General features: G+C 27.1%; 4 protein-coding genes across 5 annotated transcripts in view; 1 reads left to right on the top strand and 3 right to left on the bottom strand.

Annotated features, from left to right (window-relative positions):
* LOC124430693 (MFS-type transporter SLC18B1-like) overlaps positions 1–2,541 on the bottom strand; it is a 6,167-nt gene extending 3,626 nt beyond the window's left edge. The window contains exons 1-2 of the mRNA XM_046977630.1: positions 1,903–2,541; positions 101–196 (exon numbers count right to left, since the gene is read on the bottom strand). Coding sequence (XP_046833586.1) covers positions 101–196; positions 1,903–2,013 — 207 coding nt within the window. The 5' untranslated portion in view covers positions 2,014–2,541. The remainder of the gene's footprint in view (positions 1–100; positions 197–1,902) is intronic.
* Positions 2,542–3,892: 1,351 nt separating this feature from the next.
* On the bottom strand, positions 3,893–9,930 carry LOC124430694. Of its 2 annotated transcripts, XM_046977631.1 has the most exons (5): positions 9,459–9,930; positions 9,100–9,370; positions 5,677–5,769; positions 4,707–4,988; positions 3,893–4,458 (listed from the first exon to the last, which is right to left on the bottom strand). In XM_046977631.1, the coding sequence occupies exons 2-5, from the start codon at positions 9,221–9,223 to the stop codon at positions 4,154–4,156; spliced, it is 804 nt and encodes a 267-aa protein (XP_046833587.1). In that variant the 5' UTR covers positions 9,224–9,370; positions 9,459–9,930; the 3' UTR covers positions 3,893–4,153. The 2 variants fall into 2 exon arrangements, with proteins under 2 accessions (XP_046833587.1, XP_046833588.1); XM_046977632.1 differs by lacking the exons at positions 9,100–9,370; positions 9,459–9,930 and adding an exon at positions 7,670–8,027.
* Positions 9,931–13,152: 3,222 nt separating this feature from the next.
* Positions 13,153–14,761, bottom strand: LOC124430739 (protein takeout-like). The gene is made up of 3 exons (XM_046977726.1): positions 14,487–14,761; positions 13,913–14,153; positions 13,153–13,807 (listed from the first exon to the last, which is right to left on the bottom strand). Exons 1-3 carry the CDS (start codon positions 14,566–14,568, stop codon positions 13,366–13,368), a joined length of 765 nt encoding a protein of 254 aa, XP_046833682.1. The 5' UTR covers positions 14,569–14,761; the 3' UTR covers positions 13,153–13,365.
* A 1,150-nt stretch (positions 14,762–15,911) lies between these two features.
* Positions 15,912–19,358, top strand: LOC124430738. The gene is made up of 5 exons (XM_046977725.1): positions 15,912–17,306; positions 17,404–17,658; positions 17,779–17,905; positions 18,027–18,185; positions 19,234–19,358. Exons 1-5 carry the CDS (start codon positions 15,945–15,947, stop codon positions 19,356–19,358), a joined length of 2,028 nt encoding a protein of 675 aa, XP_046833681.1. The 5' UTR covers positions 15,912–15,944.
* The last annotated feature ends 931 nt before the right edge of the window (positions 19,359–20,289 follow it).

The raw sequence follows: 20,289 nt of genomic DNA, 5'->3' as shown, positions 1-20,289 counted from the left end.
CTCTCTCTCTCTCTCTTTGTTTTTTTTTTCTTTTTTTTCTTTTTTTCTCTTTTTTTTTTTTTTTTTTTTTAATATCAGATTGTTACGATTGAAAACTCACGTGTTTCCCATAAATAGGACTGATGATGAAAACCACAAGCTCGAAAACACCAAAGACCAATCCATATTCGGTTGGTGAGGCACCTTTTTTCTCAGCCTGTCGAAATTAATAATTGTATTAATAACAAAATTTTACTACATTTATGAGGATTTGACCGGCTACGCAGTATATTATCTCTCGTTGGATTGCAATTAAACGACTCGATGAGATAAAATACGATAAACTTTGTACGTATATAATGTATGCTCGTACTTATATACGCCATCGAATTCTCGCAGAATTTTGACGCAGAAATAACTCCTTCATTTTTTTTTTCTTCTCTCTCTCTCTCTCTCTCTCTCTCTCTCTCTCTCTCTCTCTCTCTCTCTGTCTTTCAGTCTCTCGAAAAGTTTGAAAAAATTTCTCTCGGATTTTTGCGACGATTCGTTTCTCTTTCATTATTTCGTAATACAATTCGATCGTTTGCTCAGCTAAAATTAAGATAAAATCTTTCTTTTTTTCTTCTTCTTTTTCTTTTTTTTTTTATTTTATTTTATTTTTTTCTTTCTTTTTTGTTTCTTCCCTTTTTTTTTTTTTTAAATACATTCGACGAAGATACTATTAGATAAACTTATATATCAACGCTCGCGATACTCGTCGATGAGACAATAATTATACTAATTATAAGAGATATTTAATTAGAAACTCGTGAACTCGTTGAATTTTGTTTTTTTTTCTTTCTTTCTTTTTTTCTTTTTTTTTTTTTTTTTTTTTTTTTTTTTTCATTTGTTCTGTTTTATTTGGTTCGGTTTTTTCTTTTTCACGAGATAACAATTTGTCGAGACTAATTTCACTATTCCTTTTTTGATTAAAGAGACGCAATTAAAGAAAATAAAGAAAAGATAATTAATATTGTGCTCGTTTTTCTTTTCCTTTTTTTGCTTTTCTTTTTTCCTTTTTTCTCTTTTTCCTAAAGAAAAAAGAAAAACATCTTTATCAACGTCGTGACTTATTAAAGAAAAAGAAGCACAACTTGTCGAAAAATTAATTAAAAATTGCACGATAAACGTCGAGATTTTTATCGTAGAAAAAAGAAAAAAAGTCATAACTTATCTATACGATATCTCTCTCGTTCGTTAACCCTTGAACTTTTAAAAGGACAATGAGAAATATATGCTTATATATATACATATATATATTCTCAACGTTGTCCACTGTTCTTCACAATTCTTTTATTATTTTTTTTTTATTTTTTCCAAAAATATCCCGATCATCGAAATCATGTCTTTTCGCGAGAATATATAGAAAATAACTTCCATAACTAACCATCGTTTATCGAGAAAAAAATTATTATCAACGATTGAAAATACATGCTCTTTACTTCGTAAACAACTCAAATTCAAGAAAAGCAAAATTCTTTTGTATTACGACGATAAACGTTTGAAAGATTACAAAAAAAAAAAAAAAAAAAAAAAAAAAAAACCAGAGTAAATAAGAATAAATAAATAAATGAATAAATGAATCAAGTAAAATAGTAAGGGAAAAAATAAAAAAAGAAAAAGTAACTGTGACAATAAATATTCTTACGAAATATTGTAAAAACTTGACGAGCGTAATTATTAATCTAAGGAACAAATCAAATGCGCGATCGAGGAACGATGATCGATCTTTCGATCAAAGAAGAAGAAAAAAAAAAAAAGGAAAGAAAGAAAAAAAGAAAGAATGAAAGAATGAAAGAAAGAAAGAAAAAAGTAGTGAAATTTTACGATTTCTTTTTTTACAATTTTTAATTTTACGATATCTAACAATTTATATTATTTTACCTCTTGAGGATAGAAAGGTGCTTGAAGAGATACGCAGATGGCATTAGCAAAATCCGCGATACTGATCACTATGAGAGTTAGCCATTGTCTCCTGGTGAATTGACCCACCATGACGGATAGAAATTAATTATCAAATCGACAAATAATTTCAATCGACACTTAACAGTTTTGTATTAACTTGATCTATTCGTTTGATGATCGAGTATTAAAGACGCGTCTTCACAAAGTTCTGATGAACTTGTCACTTGTAGTAAATAATCCGTTTTCTCTCTATCTCTCTCTATCTCTCTCTCTCTCTCTCTCTTTCTCTCTCTCTCTCTCTCTTTCTCTTCAAAATCGGTTCGGTTGTTCATAAGATTTACGAGAAGACACGAACGTTCTCGCTTTGAAAGCTTCTCATTGCTTTTAAGGTTGAGTGAATCGAGACAGCAGGTCGAAGGTCGTTAGATATGTACTACCACGTTCTTCTCTAATTTATATTATCGTGCCAACGTTATTACTTCGTAACACGAATATTCGAGAGTTTGGCCAATTCTAAAGCGCCTAACAAGCTTTTTCTATGACTTACTTCGTATGACTGACTGATAGAAACATTTTCGTGTTATTCTAGAAAGCTCTTAAGATCCTTCTCTTCTTCATCCCCTCTATCTCTTCTTTTCTCTCTCTCTCTCTCTCTCTCTCTCTATATATATATATATATATATATATATATATTCTCTCTTCTATCTTTCTTCTCTACTATCTCTTCTATATCGTATTTTCTGTTTTTGCATGAATTGATATCTCTATACCGGATAAGAAGAAAATAGTTTAGATAAGATTTACTCTACTTATTTGTTTATTTATCTGGTAATTTCTTTTACGAATTAATATTATTATCTCATATATTTGACCATTGAAAAGAGATAATTACAAATTATAAGACAGAGAGAGAGAGAGAGAGAGAGAGAGAGAGAGAGAGAAAGAAAGAGAGAATGAGTCAACGTTCTATTATTTCTAAATGTTCAAGTAAACATAGGAAGATGAGTAAACAGTATTTACGAGCACGATTTTGATACTTCATTTATATAGATTCACCTTTTTTCCCTTATATTTATATCATTTAAATATATCATTTAAACGGTCGTTACTTTTCATCGATTTTATTGTCAGATTTATTCTATGTACAAAATTTCTTTTTTATAATATAATAAAACGTATATGCATATGTATGTAGACAATGTAAATGGTATCACAAGTAAATTAGAAAAAAAAAAAAAAAAAAGATCTTAAAATTATTACACGGAAGTTACTTAAGTTTCTCTTACTTTGGATTTTTCTGTTGTTATTGCTTTTTATTGTCTTCTATGGTGAGAGAGGAAAAGAAAAAATAAAGAACTATGTACAAGTTGGACGGCAAATTTGTAGAAGTGTGAGATCGATAAAATCTTTCACATTTAAATCGAATATAAATCGATTGATCGTTACTTTATGTAATGTATATGTACAACACGTATGCATATTAGAGATCCATATGTAAAAAAAACTTTTACTCTACGATACTATTCGATTCAAAACAAAACAAAAAAAAAAAAAAAAAGCAAAAAAAAAAAAAAGAAAGAATTTCTTTTTTCCCTTTTTTATTTTTGTAATTCTTACTTATCGATAACGAACAGCTTTCGAAACGCTCGAAAGTTCGTTCGTTAATAAATTTAGTATTATTATTATTATTATTATTATTATTATTATTATTATTTTTTTTTTTTTCTTTTTGAATGTGAAATAGAATCATCCTACACATGTCGTATCCTTGAAAAGAACGCATGCGAGTTTTTATAATATGTACAAATAAAGTCATTAAATAAAAAAAGAAAAAAAAGAGAGAAAAAGAAAGAAAGAAAGAAAGAAAGAAAGAAAAAAAAGAAGAGGAAGAAACGTTAATTAATTTTGAAACGTTCTTTTTTTTTTTTTTTTTTTTTTTTTTTTTAAAGCAGATATTTTTAAATAAGAACGTGTTTATACTCGTATTGTCACATGCGTACGATAATATTCAAATAATAAAAGTAATTTGGTAAATAAATTCGTCGATAATTTCGTTCATTCTTTTTCTTTTTCTTTTTCTTTTTTTTTTCTTTTTTTTTTTCATTTTCATTCCTTACGTCTTCTCTTGTTTCTTCTTTTTTTTTCTTTCCTTTTTTTTTCTTTTTTTTTTTTTTTTTTTTTTCGTTTCTTTCGTTATATAGTAAATATCAAAATAATTAATTATCGTAAACTATACGTCACGTAACCAAACTTTAAGTGGTATCTTCCTGAAGGCCGTGTTAAGGAATGATAGGAAGTGTTTGGCAATGCTACTGCTAGCGGCCGGTCTCATTTCTTCGATTATCTCTTTAGCATTTTGATTGAGAAATTGATTCATCGCTTGGCCTATAACGTTGTCACCATTTAATTCATCGATAATACGAAATCTTGCACGGCCAAGACTAAAATCAATGAGTAATCTTGTAAGTCCCATGTAACGTACACCATCTCGAATTTCTATCGCTCCTTGTATACGTGCTATCGCTGATACGTCACCTAATAAATCAATATAAGACGATTATTGTTGGAATAGAATGGAATTCTTGATGGATGAAGAGAAGGAATAGGAGGAGGAGTGGTAAGGTTTTATTTATTTCTTTCTCTTTATTTATTTATTTTTTCTTTTTTCTTTTTCTTTCTCTTTCTTTCTTCTTCTTCTTCTTCTTCTTTGTTTTCTTTTTTTTCTTTTCTTTTTTTCTCTTTTTTTTTTTTTTTTTTTTTCTTTTTTTTCTTTCTTTCCTTACCAAAAAGTGCCCAAAAGTCGCCGTGACTTTTAATGGGAAACAAAAGAACGTTTCCGGCCACTTCATAACGACCTTGCAATTCGACCTTGGGTATAGTTAGATGAAGATCGATCCTCAATGTATTCAAATCCACTCGTACTTTCGTCATATTATAATTTCCAGCGCCTAAGACTGTGATGTTCGAAAAAAGTGCACTAACTTTAACTGCACCTTGCCCATTTTCCATACCCAATTCTGGTATCGTTAGTGGCTCGATCGGTTGCAAATTCAACTCCGGAATTCCTGGATGTTTTCGAGAAGGAAAAAAAAAATAAAGAAAATGAGAGAAAGAAATAGAGAGAGAGAGAGAGAGAGAGAGAGAGAGAGAGAGAGAGAGAGATTAAACAAAAAAAATTAACGATCGATGATAAATAATATCTGTAATAAATGTTTTTTTTTTTTTTAAATTAGAGATCAATTTTTGTTCTCTCCATTTACGAAATTACTCCGTCGTTTTGTCGACTGCGATGATCGATAAATTATGACATATTAATACTGAATTTCATCATCATCTTAAAAAAAAAAAAAAAGAAAAAGATTAAGGAAAAACTCCAAGGAAGTTGCGTTTACGTAATGTTTAATATGAAATACAAACGTATTATTGTTCATCCTTTAATATGTCTCGGTGTAGGATTAATTATTATAATATAAAAACGGATTATTCTATATTATATAAATGTATATACTTTAATATAACGTTATAGCAATCTCATTAAATAGCAACTTAGTTAATTTATCGAGGAGTTATTATAAATGTAAAATTCATCGTACTTTCAATTCTAACGTTACGTTCGCAAAAAAGGAAAAAGATAAGAAAAAAGAAAAGGAAAAAAAAAAAAGGAAAGAGAAAAGAAAAGAGAAGACATAACTTTGTGAATCTCAAAGTCTTTCTTAAGAATGGCCTTAAGTAAACCTTTTTATACGATCTCACCTTTCACCAAATAAGGCTTCAGATGGTTCAACGTTTTCGTCACGCATATTTCAAATTTGGGATCCTTACGTGAACATGGCAGTATGTATTCCGCTGTAAAGGACAAAACAATTATAAATAATCAATAATTTATCATTAATGTAATGGAATTTTGTGAGCTCTTTAATCGGCTAGAAAATTGAAATAAAAGTAACTTTTTCTTTCTTTCTTTCTTTCCTTCGTTCTTTCGTTTCATTAATTTTTTTTTTCTTTTTTTTTTTTTTTTATAGATCATACGTTCGTCGGGCAGACAAATTGAACGTTTTAGAAATCGGCTTGAACGATCACAGATAGCGCAGGTTGAGTGAATGGATGAGGGGGGGAGGAGTATGATGGGAGGAAGAGGAAGGAGGGGGGAAATAAAAAAAAAGAAAGAAATTGTAAGCTTGTCACGCAAGTAATTCAAGACCTTTGCCTTTTTCCCCCATTCTGTCTTTACGCAATCAGTAAACTCTCACTTTCTTCGAAGACCCTCGCGTGCATAATGGTTTCTCAAAAGGACTAAACAAACATTATTTATTATGATATATATTACGATCGAATTATCCTTTATATTTCATTTACCTCGTACGGGAAAAGGATGTAATTTTAATACGAACGAACGAACGAACGAAGGAAGAATAGAACACGGTTGTTTGAAACCCCCCACCCCCCCCCTTTTTTTCTTTTTTTTTCTCCTTCTTTTTTTGCGATCTCACTTAGAAAATTTCAATCGAGCAATGAGACGATCTGAAAAATTGTTCCGTACCGATCGAAAACCATCGATACTCACTTCTCGACGAATTTCTATTTCCTCTCACGTACTCACGTGTATAGTTTCACCGACGAGCAAATCCAAGGTCACATTCAAGGTGCCGTCAAGTTGTCAATTATTTCTTTTTTCTGACTTTTATACTGTGCGATTTATATACGACGTTGATCGATAAGATCGATCGGGTCGAGGTAATGTCTTGACACTCAAGCATATCTCTCTCTTTCTCTCTCTCTCTCTCTCTGTCTATATATATATATATATATATATATATATATATATATATATATATACATATATAGATATTTTTTTTTTCTTCATATTTTTTTCTCTTAACTCGATCTTGCAAGATTTACATTGATCGCAAAAGGAAAATGATATGAATGGTATAGAGAGAAAAAGAAAGATAATATATACGATAAAAAATTAACAATAACAAAAAGAAATATAGAAATCATGGAACTAAGCTAAAAATCTAGAGAGTATTTAATATATACTTTGATCAACATAATAAGACGTTCACTACGTATTGGCGTCTATCAAAAGCGACACATATTTATATAACATATATATATATATATATATATACATACGTATATCAATGGAATTATTCATTTTTAACCAATTTATGTATATTTTCTTTATTACGTAGTATTACGTGATCCATTGGAATCCACAATTACAGATGCGTCATCGCCACCAACTGATGATTGCATTATCACTTTCACTCGGTACACTCTGTCTCTCTTTCGTACATTTTCGTACGAATTTTCTTACTTTCTTGTTTCTATATATATATATATATTTCTTTTTTCTTTTTCTTTTTCCTTTCTTTTTTCTCTTCTTTCTTTTTTTTCATACGAACAATTAGATCGATATGATCGTTGTCCAAAGTCATTTGAGATATCGTTATTAAAAGCGATTCACGATTCACGATTCACGATTCACGATTCACATTTGTACGATTTATAGATCATTCGAAGAAAACCAAAAAAAAAAAAAAAAAAAAAAAGCAAATATTTTAAGAGCAAGAAACTATAAATCGAAATCGGTCGGATTTTTTTTTTTTTTTTAATTATAAATAAATACTGAAAAATATTGAAAAAGGTATATATGTAAAAATGGATGATTAATTTTTGTTCGTTCGATTGATAAAACTTGAAGAAAGGTGTCTACGCTTTTGCAAGTAACAAATACTCTTACGTTGTAACGAGTTGGGTTTATGAGCGCGGGCTCGGTACTTTCTCCGAGCGATCGCCGATCCTCTGCATAGAATATTACGTAATCTCTGACATAACCATAGCCACGCCATCGAGAACTGTTACGCCATGTTCCATTATGCCATTATATTGACGAGTAACAATGCGTCCGATGTAATTCGATCCATGTTACGATCAACCAACCGAAATTCTCAATTCGTCCTTTCCCCGATCGATAAACCTCGAAAAACGACCTAGAATTGTGCTTGACCTCGATAATTATATTAATTTTATAACTTTCTATCGATTCACTAGCTGGATCGATCATTCATCTTTATCGAATTTGATCTAAGAAATATAACTGTCCTTCTAAACATTTCGTCGATTCCGTAAACGAAGATTTTTTTTCTCTCTTTTTTTTCTTTTTTTTTTTTTTTTTTTTTTTAATAATAAAAATTAACATTTTTTTATGCAACAAATATTAATTGAATTTATTCATATAAATAAATAAATTTTGCATTATTATTATTAGTATTATTGTTAACAAACGTTTTATTTTATATAAAATAATTAAATACTTGTTACGTTATATATCCTAATCTTTGTTTTTATATTAAATAATGAAAAAAAAAAAAAAAGAAAAAAAAAAACAGAACAAAACAAAACAAAAAATAAACAAACAAACAACCAAATAAACAAGCAAAGATAAACGTGATAGTGATTATTATAAGATAATTATTATATATATATATATATATATATATAATGAAACTGATAATGTTAAATAAAAAATGTTAAACGAATTAACATTTCAATATAAAACGATCATTTATGAAACGTAATAAGATTTTGATTACGAGATTGCAACGCCGTACGATTATATCTCACGTAAGGAAATAAAACCTTTTCTCTTCCTAGTTTCAATCGAGACTATCTATCGTAGAAACGTGTGAGACACTACGAGGATGCTGAAACAAACAAACTTTCACCGATTCCTTCCGAAGTTACTATTACCTAAGACTATAATATTCTCTAGGGAATAAACATTTATTATACAAATCATAGAACGTAAGATTTATAAAAAAAAATTTGTTAAATACATATATATATATATATACACATATATATGTGGGTGTGTGTATATATATGTATATTTAATATACAATGGCGAATTTATACAGAGGCTGTAAGACAGGGGTCAGTTTGGTCCCTATGAGACTTAGGGCCCTTATACGACGATATAAAATAATTTTTATTTCTATACTTTTTGATTATAATATATAGCAGTAAGTTTTTATTTCTAATCTCTTGTCTCAGGTCTCTTTTTTAAAAATTAAATACGCCAATGTATAATTTTTTAACTGTTAATTTTTAACTTATAAATATATATATATATATATATATATAATTAATCCAAAATGTATAAAATCTTACGAATAACAAAATCCGGTTCGTTGAGTCCTGGATCATCCGATTTGAAATCGTGACAGATGATAGATCCGTGAAACACAAAAGTTATCAGTACGATGATATTTATCACGTTTTTCAAATGAATCATTTCGATAGCTTGTATTCCAGTCCTGTTTGAAGAAGGATCGTTCCTTTCAAACTATCGAAAATACAAGTCTCTTGTTCTTTCTCTCTCTCTCTCTCTCTCTCTCTCTCTTTCTCTTTTGTTTTTACATACACTTTTTCTAGATGACAACTAAAACTTGGAAGTGAATTTTAATTTAAGGAAAAAAAAAAAAAAAAAAAAAAAAAGAAAACAGAAAGAAAGAAACCCACAAACATACCATTCACCTTAGATAATTGATTTTGATTGATAAAAAGACGTTTATTTTTATTCGCGACAAATGAAAACTCGAGGAGGAGAATTGATTTCGATGGAAAAAAAAAAAAAAAAAAAAAAAAAAAAGAAAAAAATAAATAAACAAATGAATCAAAAAAAAAAAAAGAAGAAGAAGAAGAAACAGAAGTATAATAATAAAACGTATTGAAAGTTTTCGTAAGTAAGTATAATTATGTGAAAAGATGTGATCGAAAATGGACCAGGTGAGTATCTAGTTGGCTGCTTTACGATATACTAAAGACGGTTCCCCTTCATATTCTGGCTTATATGCAAGAACCCCCTACTCTTAATACTACTCCGACACAACTCACGAGTTTAAGAGCTTCGTCCGTTACCCGTCTCTCTCCTTCACTATTTTCTTCCGTTAAAAAAGAAGCATCGCACGCATTTAATCATCGCGTGTAAACTTTTTTTCTCATACCTTAGGCGAAAAATATTTTTTTACAACGAGTAATATATCTTACTGTTGTATTTAATTTATTTTATCTAATCAAATTCTTTTTCTTCTTTCTTCCTTCTTTTTTTCACCTTTGGGATTTATATATACATGTATATATATATATGTGTGTGTGTGTGTGTGTATGTATTTAAACATAATCATTTGAAAATTGAATAAATTGGAAATAATTCATGATCTTTCGAGTCTATAGATATTTATAGATATTTTTACGAATTAACGCATTTCGATGATTTAACTATTATGCAATTTGTAAAAATGTTTTTTAAAAAATTATTTACAAAAAAAATATATATATATATATATATATATATATATATATATGTATATTGATGTGTATTTTAAATGAATGTAAACTTAAATTTGATATATTCATTATACTTTGAATTTATACGTATCAATTATAATTTAATGATATTTTTACAATTTGATTATCATATTTACAATCTGATTAGCGACAGACTTACAAAAATTATTTGTCGAAGGATTTAAAAAAAAAAAAAAAAAAAAAAAAAAAAAAAAAAAAAAGAAAAAAAAGAGCTAATTCGGATGCTTGTAAAAAATTAATGAGAACATATTTTTCTCGTTACATCTTAAGATCAATCTACACAAAACCAACGTACAATGAAGTAGTCTCTTATATGACTAGTTTTTATTTAATACAATGTTCTATATGAAATGGAAATATTTTTCCATTTTCATGAGATGGAAAATATTATTGTGTCTATATATTAATAGCATAGTCATTATATTTAGAACGTATTAATTATATCATTACCATTAGTTTTTACTTAGTTTATACTTATTATATGTTACACGGTTGTTTTAAAAAAAAATTTTACATTTGTTGTTGGATCTTATTTATATATATATATATATATATATATATATATATATATATATATATATATATATGTATATAACAGTTCTTGAATAAGCAGTTCTTTTATGTAAAAAATCTTTATTAATCGTCATTTCATTAAAACTCTTTTAAATGACAATCAATTCGATGATAATAATTAAAATTTTCACGGAAGATAAACAAGATTCATTGTTCTTTTTTTTTTCCTATTTCTTTTATCTTTTAAATTTTTTCTTTTTTTTCTTTTTTTCTATTTTTTTTTTACAATTCTTAATATCGAGAGAAAACAAAGTAATTTGCGAGTATCTATCTGAGACGAGAGAAGAGCAATTCATTGTTAAATCAAATCGAAGCTTTTTGAAATACGTACGCTTTAGAATCGGCCATGAATTTTGAACGAGCAATTTTCTATCCAAAATTGTCCTGCGTGATGCTCCATTATTTATAATCATTGTTATCATTGCAAATTATTCTTGGCTTTCTTGAATCGTATAAGAGTAAATCACTTCTTGTTTTTCTTGTCTTTTTTTAATGTCTCACAATCGTTATTGAAAAAGTCTACGATTGTAAATAGGTTTTGTTTTGTTTTTTGTTTTTTTTTTCCTTCGTTTCCTTTTCTTTTTCTTTTTTTTTTTTTTTTTTTTTTTTTTTTTTTTTTTTTCCTCGTTGGACAGAAAATAATTGCAAAATAGTATAGTATTATTTTTTCTCTCTCTTTTTTTTTTTTTCCTTTCTTTTTCTTTTTTGCAAGAAATAATTTAAAGTTCAAACAATTTTTCTATGAATAAAAGAAACGTGTAGATCGTTCGTAATTTTACTAAACATCAACATATAGAAAATCAACGCGAAGATTATCATACGAAAGTTATTAGAGATGCATTGCATGTTTTTATTCGTAGTATAGTATATTGTATCTTTGAGAGAGAGAGAGAGAGAGAGAGAGAGGAAAGAGAGAAAGAGAGAAAGAGAGAGAGAGAGAGAGAAGAGCACAAAGATCTTTATAAAAGTCAAATGAAGTTCCTCGAAAACGTTCAGTTTGCAGTACTGGTAAAATATAAAACTGTTAGATTATTATTCTCCTTGCGTAGTCTTCTCAAACGTCGATGACTCAATTTATAAGTACGTTCGTTAGTATCATAAACTATTTATTATATACTATATATGATACAATAATAATAATAATAGCAATAATAATAATAATAATAATAATAATAATAATAATAATAATAATAATAATAATAATAATAATGATAATACATTATACATAATACTATTAATAAATATTTTATTTTTAATTTTTATATTTTTTTTATCTATTATATAAACATAATAAGCTTAAATTTAAATATTATATATTATGATATAAAAATATGATATTATTATATTATTATATTCATAATGTATATGAAAATACAAGTCAACGGATGTATGCTTAAAAATTAAACATAATTACATGTGTGTGTGTGTGTGTGTATGTTTATATATAAAATGTATGTGCATATATATATATAAAATTTGTTGTGATTTCATAAATAATAGATAGATGAAAAATTGTTTTTCTTTCTCGACCATTTTCTTACGATTCTTCTTGCAATAATAAAAAAGTTGCACATAGTAATTATGATTGCTGCAATATACAACAAAGTCTGTATTTTTCTACATCAATTTCATCGAGTCTTTCTATCCTTCTTCCCCCCCCCCTTCTCTCTCTCTCTCTCTCTCTCTCTCTCTCTCTTTCCTTCTTTATCTCTCTCTATTTCCTCCATTTTTTCGACTTCTCAAGAATATTTGTGAATTATTTAAATAGCAACATTTTTTTCTTTATTTTTATGTCTTTGACTTCTTATTTTTCTTCTTCTTCAAAATATTTCAGCATTATCAAAGAAAAATAGAAATTCAATATATTACATGAGTTTGATAGATATAAACTTATCAAGGTTATTAGGATTGGTTGATTGTGCAAGTTTATTAATGGGAAATTCAAAGTATCAAATAAAAGATCGATATGTCTTATATTCTCCTTAAATAGCATTAATTATCTTTTTATTTTTTATATTTCTTTTTTTATTTCTTTTTTTTATTCTTTTTTTATATATTTTTTTTCTTTTTCTTTTTTTTTTTTTCACGTAAATGATTTCTTTTATACGTGGCACTTTTATACACGATTTAAAATACGATTGCACACATGTAGATAGGTTTGCATATCATTGAGCGTTTTATAAATAACACTAGAAAGTTTTTTCATATATATATATATATATTTTTTTTTTATAGGCCCATTAAGATCTTCCTAGTATTAAAGAATAAAATTTCGTAATAGAATTTTAAATTGATATTTATTTATTTAAGATTATAAAACATATTCATGTGACGTCAGCCTGCGGAATGATCACCCGTTCTACGAGTACGTCCGATCATGCTTAATTCTCTATTTTATTTTCATACATACATATATAATTTGTCGTTTTTACTTAATATAAAAAAAAAAAAAAATAATAACAATAATAATAATAATAATAATAATTTATTAATTTATAATGGTAGCAATGTATCGATGGGATACTTAGAAAAAATATTATTCATTATTGTTTTAAATTTACCAGCAACGGTTTCCTCCAAAATGGGTTTGAATTTGTTGGCGATTAATTTCCAATTATCATTTAAAAATAGATTCATTACGTCCGTGAGAATTTTGTCGTCGTCGAACAAATCATTTAAATGTAGTTTAACGTTATGTATATTATAATCGACGTAAATATCGTTCACACGAAAGTGTTCCTGATTAGTTTTAGGTTCATGATAACGTTCTAATGGAATTTTTAAGAAAAAATCTGTATCGGTTAAATTGACAGAAGATAATCCATTTCCTGAGAGCGGTAACTTCATAATATTTCCGTTCAAATTGTATTTTGAAACCGTTTCCAAATATGGATTATATATTTTCAATTTTAATTCATTTTTATTCACGTCGAACCTAAACGAATTATTTATTAATTAATAAAATTTCTTTTTCAATTTTCTTTCTTTTTCTTTTTCTTTTTTTTTTTTTTTTTTTTTCTCATAATTACAACCAACTTACTTGATATTCTTTAGATCGAAATTAATTCCATTGTAAATTTTTATGTCCGTGAAAGAAGAGGTTATAAAACTTGTACCAGTTGTTTGATTGAAATCTAATCGATCAATGTATAATGGTTCGCAAGGGGGAATATGAAAATCTGGAATTCCTTCTTTTAAATATGGTTTTATCTGTTCTATACTGGTTTTCATACATCTGCTCCAATTCGGATCACTCCGGTGACATATTTTGATGAACGGTGCTATAAAATCAATTGATAATCAAAACTTAAATAGATATAACAATTTAACGAGACTTTGTTCTTGATAATAATAACAGGTTAGTTGTTCCACATACGTTTATGGTGCACATACTTCTACGTGACACCAAAATAGGATCTGAGTCACACTCTATAATAAACGATCTAAAGAGTGATCTAATACTTTAGATATTTCATTTAAATTTCTTAGTACTCGCGTTTATCTATTCTATCTGTATATTTATTAGAAAAAGAAAGAAAAAAAAAAAAAAAAACAAAAAAGAAAAAAAATCTTTATATATATATATATATATATATTTGTATGTATATACTCACGTAATTTCGGTATATATAATTCAGAAACACAATATGCAATGTTTAACAGGAACGTCAAAAATAATATCAAATACTTCTCCATAGTGATTGCTACGAGAGTTCTGAACTAAATGATTCTCTTTATATCTTCGAAATCGAACTCGTAAATTGCTGACGAGAATTCGTTGACCTAAAATCGTTCGCCGAGTAATGAAAATTTTCTGTAATGTATTTGCATTTCGTCAGTTTTTATTCGTATGAACTCAATTGAGAGGCACGTTTAAAACAAAAAAAAGAAAAAAAAAAGAAGGTAATAAAATTTTGAAAAGAAGTAAAAAAGAAAGAAAGTAAAAAAAGAAAGAACTAGATACTTTTATTCATCTAATAAATTCATCTTCTAATGAATTAACTAAACCTGATTAGAAAACTCGATCGGTAACCTTGCTCTCTATAATCGATATTGACAGCATAACTTTCTTCTGTAATTTATTATTATTATTATTATTATTTTTTTTTTTTTTCTTTAATTCCCATTTGCAATTATTGAACAATCAGCAAGTGATATTTATTTGTTAGAAATGATGGAGACACGTTTAGAAAAAAAAAAGAAAAAATAAATAAATAAATAATTTCTTTTTTTTTACCAAAGTTGTTTGTTATTTATTTTTTTTCTTCTTATTTTTTTTTTAAATTGAAAAAAAAAAAACGGGAACCAAACACTTTTATTCATCTAGTAATAGATTCTAATAATGAATTGACTAAACGTTACTAGAGAACTCGATCGGTAACCTTGCTCTCTATATCGTAGTCAGTGCATGACTTAAGGAAACAACTTCCAAATGATAAAAAGAGAAAATAGTTATCTGACCAAGATCGACGTGTCAAGAATGACTTGGTCCATGGCCCAGATCGTATGCCCTTCCACGATCACCTATAAAAATACCCCGTAGACGCATCGTACACTTGCATTTAGTATTTTTCCATCCATTCGTACATAACAGTACTGTACGTGAACACGTACGTTTTGATTAAACTTTATTCGTGTTAAAAAAAAAAAAAAAGAAAAAAGAAAAAAGAAAAAAAAATCATCATCGAAAGTACGATCGATAATCAATCGGGGATTCAGAGATGTTCCTCGAGAGATCATCCATCGATCATTTCGATTGATCCCGTCGAAAGAACGAGGATTCGTTATCCTAAACCTATCGAATTTATTTGTACGATTATTTCGATAATTCTGATAATAATCATAATCGTTATCATTGTGTTTATGCTCGTATACAAGCCCGTCTACGTTTGGATAAATTATGATCGAAAATAAATAATAGTCGGAAGCGAAAATAATTGAATAAGTTCTCGAACGAAAGAAAAAAAAAAAAAAAAAAAAAAAAAACAAAAAAAGAAAAAAAGAATAAAAAAGCTATCGATTATATAGAAAGTATTTATAAAAGAAGAAAAAGAACGATAAAAGGATAAAAGATGTGGAAATACTTGAAAATATTACTAGGATTTTATATGTTAGTTATAACAAAGTGTTCATTATTGGAGATGTCTCAAATGATGTGGGCTAAATTTTTAGCTGGTGGTTTATCAAAAGTTGGTCAATTAGATCCATTGAGAGTGCCAATGGTGAAGGTCGATCAATCCGAAGGGAATACAAGTTATCGTATTATATTGAGAAACATCGAGATATTAGGATTAAACGATTCGACGATAGAAAGTATACACGTGGGACGTGGAAAATTGAGATCTAATCTGAGCGAATTGGAAGCTGGATATGTAACTTACAGTGATCTTGGTGATTTAGAATCAATTCGATACAAATTCCATACGGTTGTTAACAATATGAGAAATATAATGAATAGCAAAGATGACGTTGCAACGAGCGAATTTAATTCGTCACAATATAACGATGAACGATTTGAAAGGACAATGCAATATCAGCCTGCAAGACAATCTTCTTATGAAAAATCAAATGAAAGTAATTACGGAAGTTACGAGAGACAACGACAAGCTCGTTTCAATGAACGTAATTATCAAGAATCTCAAAGAAAGATGGCCGAATATACGACAACGGATTCTTCTTACGTAAGAAATTTGAAGATCGAAGAAAGAATGGAAAGTCGTCGTACAAATGATAATACAAAATATCCCTCGAGCGTTCACGTTGTATACGCGCAAAGTTTAAACAATACTAAAGCCAATGAAGAAACTAATAGAAATGATAAAGATGAGATAGATTGTTACGATGGTAAATCTAATTCAAGAGAAAGTTCATACTTGATGGAAAAACAAGGAAGTTATCAAATGTCTGAACAAATTCAAAAAGACGTAAAACCAAAATCATATTACGAAGAAAATCACGAGGATGTTAATGTTTCGGCTTCGGAGAATAAAGAAATTAAATTGGATAGACCGATTGAAGGTTCAAGTATATCGTATTATAATGATCAACGTACGGATTATAAAACGAACGATAATGTCAATGAAAAATTGCAACGATCGACTGAAAGATCAGCAGGTATATTGTATTTTAATGATCGACGAGGCGATATGATCGATGAAAGTTTGAAACAACAAACTGAAAGAACAACTGCATCTTATTATACTAATCAACGTAAGGATTATCAACGTAATGGTAACGTCGATGGAAAAATTGAAATAATGTCACAACGATCGGAATCGATTAAATCCTCTAATCAGAGATTAGAAAATAAACCGGGTTATATTGATATTATTTATGCCGATGAGAAAAATTCGAATGGAGTTAAACATTTTGGTAACATGAAATTGCAGGCTAGTCGAGAAACGAAAGTTTATGGATTTGAGGATGTCATGAAGGTTCATTTATTATTATTATTGTTATTATTATTATTATTATTATTATTATTATTATTATTCTTTTTTTTTTTTAATTTATCAATTACATATTATTTAGGATATTCAAGAGAATGCAAGAATGTTTATTCATAATTTTACTGAAGGTGAATCATTGACAAAGATGAATGATCGTATTAAAAAAGCATTAGAAGCGAAAAGATTAAAAGATCTAGAAAGATATGCAGAAAATTATCAAGAAAAGGAAGGATATTTTGAGGAGGGTATGGAATTGATTTATCATTATGGCGGAATGGGAAATGAATCGAAGGAAATTAGACGTATAAAACGTGCACATCCTGAAAGTGATTCAGAGGTATCTGATATTATTATTATTATTATTATTATTATTATTATTATTATGATCTAGTAATTTAGATCTAAGTAACAATAATTGCGTAATACGATGTATATACAATAAGATGATTTTCACAAGGACGACGTGATGCACGTGATTATGCGAATACGCGTGCCACTTCTTCGCGTGAAATCTGAATACATGCTCACGGGAAAAGTCGGAGAAGAAATTTTGAGGGGGAACGGATTACTAGCCGGAAATTTCAGTAATTTAAAATAATAATTATTTTAGTTTATTTCACTATTTCTTTGTTTTATTTTTTTTTTATTTTTTTTTTTATTTATTTTATTTATTCATTTATTTATTTATTTTTTTTATATTAACAGCCGATCTTCTCGGTGATTTCACGGTTGAATTGAAGAAAGGTAATAACGATTCGATGACGGTACGTGCTACTAGAGCAAAATTAACATCGAAAGATAAAAGTATCGATCTTCAAGGAATGAACGAGGAAGAAGGTCCTGTAAAATCGATATTAAGTCAAGGTATGTTCGATTAAATTGAAACGAGAAATTCAAATGAAACGAAAATACGTTCGTTGAATCATTTTTGTTAAGATATACGTATAATATATTGATTATCGAATAGAAATCTTATACGATCATAATGGTTCGTACAACGTCTCTGCATAAAACGTCTATTACGCGAGCCAAATTACATAATACCGTATAGTTCTATGTATCCATGTAATACTATATGTCTATAAACACCTACATGGATATATACTTATAAAGCTTTAAAAGAAATTTCTTCCTTGATGAACACGTAATTTACTTCGTCAAAGACTTCTCTTAAAATGCCTATGTCATAATCTCTTTTACTTACTAATGGATTAATTATATTTAAATAATTGAACTACGTGACTTTTAATAACACTAATCGATATCTATTTATAGATATTATTATTATTCTTATTGTTATTGTTGTTGTTGTTGTTGTTGTTGTTGTTGTTGTTGTTTTTGTTGTTGTTGTTGTTATCGGATATATATAATATAATGGAAGATTCGATTTTTATATTAATATGAAAAAAAATCTAATTCAGTATAATATATAGATATATAATATGGTATATGGTACATACTAATACTTCGTATTACTAATACATATTATTAGTATTATATTAATATAATAAAAAATAATTAATATATTATACTAGTTACATCGTACTAGTAACTAATATATTGTACTATATTGATATAATATAGTGGGCTTAGTATAATATAATAATTAAACTATATTAATTAATGTATTAATATAATATTAAATATAGTATATAATAAATCATTGTATATTAATATTTATTATTATAATTATTAATAATTATTAATACTAATGTTTTATTGTATGATCTTGTATTATATACATATATCTATCTATATTTATATATATATGTATACGTATGTATACATAAAAGAAATAGATAAAAATGAAAGGATCGAACTTTCGCTTTCATGAGAGATTGACTTAATAATACGGCTTCGTAACGAAATAAACTCACTTAATCTTTCATTCATGTTTGACTTTCCTCGACAGGTTTAATGGCTGCCGAAGCAGTTGCAGCTATGCTTGCCGATGACTTGACAACGAAGGCTCTCAGCGAGAAAACAGCTGATGCTATGGTATATCGCATGTATAATGATCTTCCAATGGTTAATTAATTTTATAACAGATCTTTTTATTACTATCATTATTATTATTATTATTATTATTATTATTATTATTATTATTATTATTATTATTATTATTATTATTATTATTATTATTATTATTATTATTATTATTATTTTTATTATTATTACATTTATATTATTATTAGCTTATTAATTTCGCTATTAATCTATAATTTTTAATTTTACGTACTTAATTTTTTATTTATTTATTTATTTATTAATTGATTTATTTATTAATTGATTTATTTATTTTAACGAAAGGAATCGTGTTATTACATAAAGAATTAACAATGATCGTGTCAGTACATCGGAGATGATTAATTTTTAATGAAATAATAAATTTCAATACTATATGGATGCATTCTCAATCACAAAATATTGTTTTTACATTAGAAAAGTTTTTTAAATTCAGGCATACATATACATACATATATATATATATATATATATATATATATATACATACATATATATATATACATATGTACATGTTTTATTATAAATGTTTATTATTATTATAGATGTTTTTTCTCGATAAAAAAAAAACATTGTTAACATAAACATCGTATCAAAAAAAGAAATAATTTTGTTCTAACTAATACAAGAATTTATCCATGCGCTTACGTATTTATTTATGAGGTATAACAATTAAATAACCTCGTACATATATATATATATATATTTTTTTTATATATATATATATGTAATTATGTTCTCTTTAGTATGAAAGGATACTCTAACAGTTTGATCATCAAATCAAATGATATTATCGTCTAATTAGAATTAGCCAAGTGAAACGACATATATATAATTATTTGAAGAAAGATGAACATGTATATATGTATATATATATATATATATATATATATATATATATATATATATGTATGATTATAACTAAGTACATAGAACGTGAAAC

This window comes from Vespa crabro, chromosome 19, assembly GCF_910589235.1.
Source record: "Vespa crabro chromosome 19, iyVesCrab1.2, whole genome shotgun sequence".
Lineage (NCBI taxonomy): Eukaryota > Metazoa > Arthropoda > Insecta > Hymenoptera > Vespidae > Vespa > Vespa crabro.
This window is presented reverse-complemented; position numbering and strand designations above follow the sequence as displayed.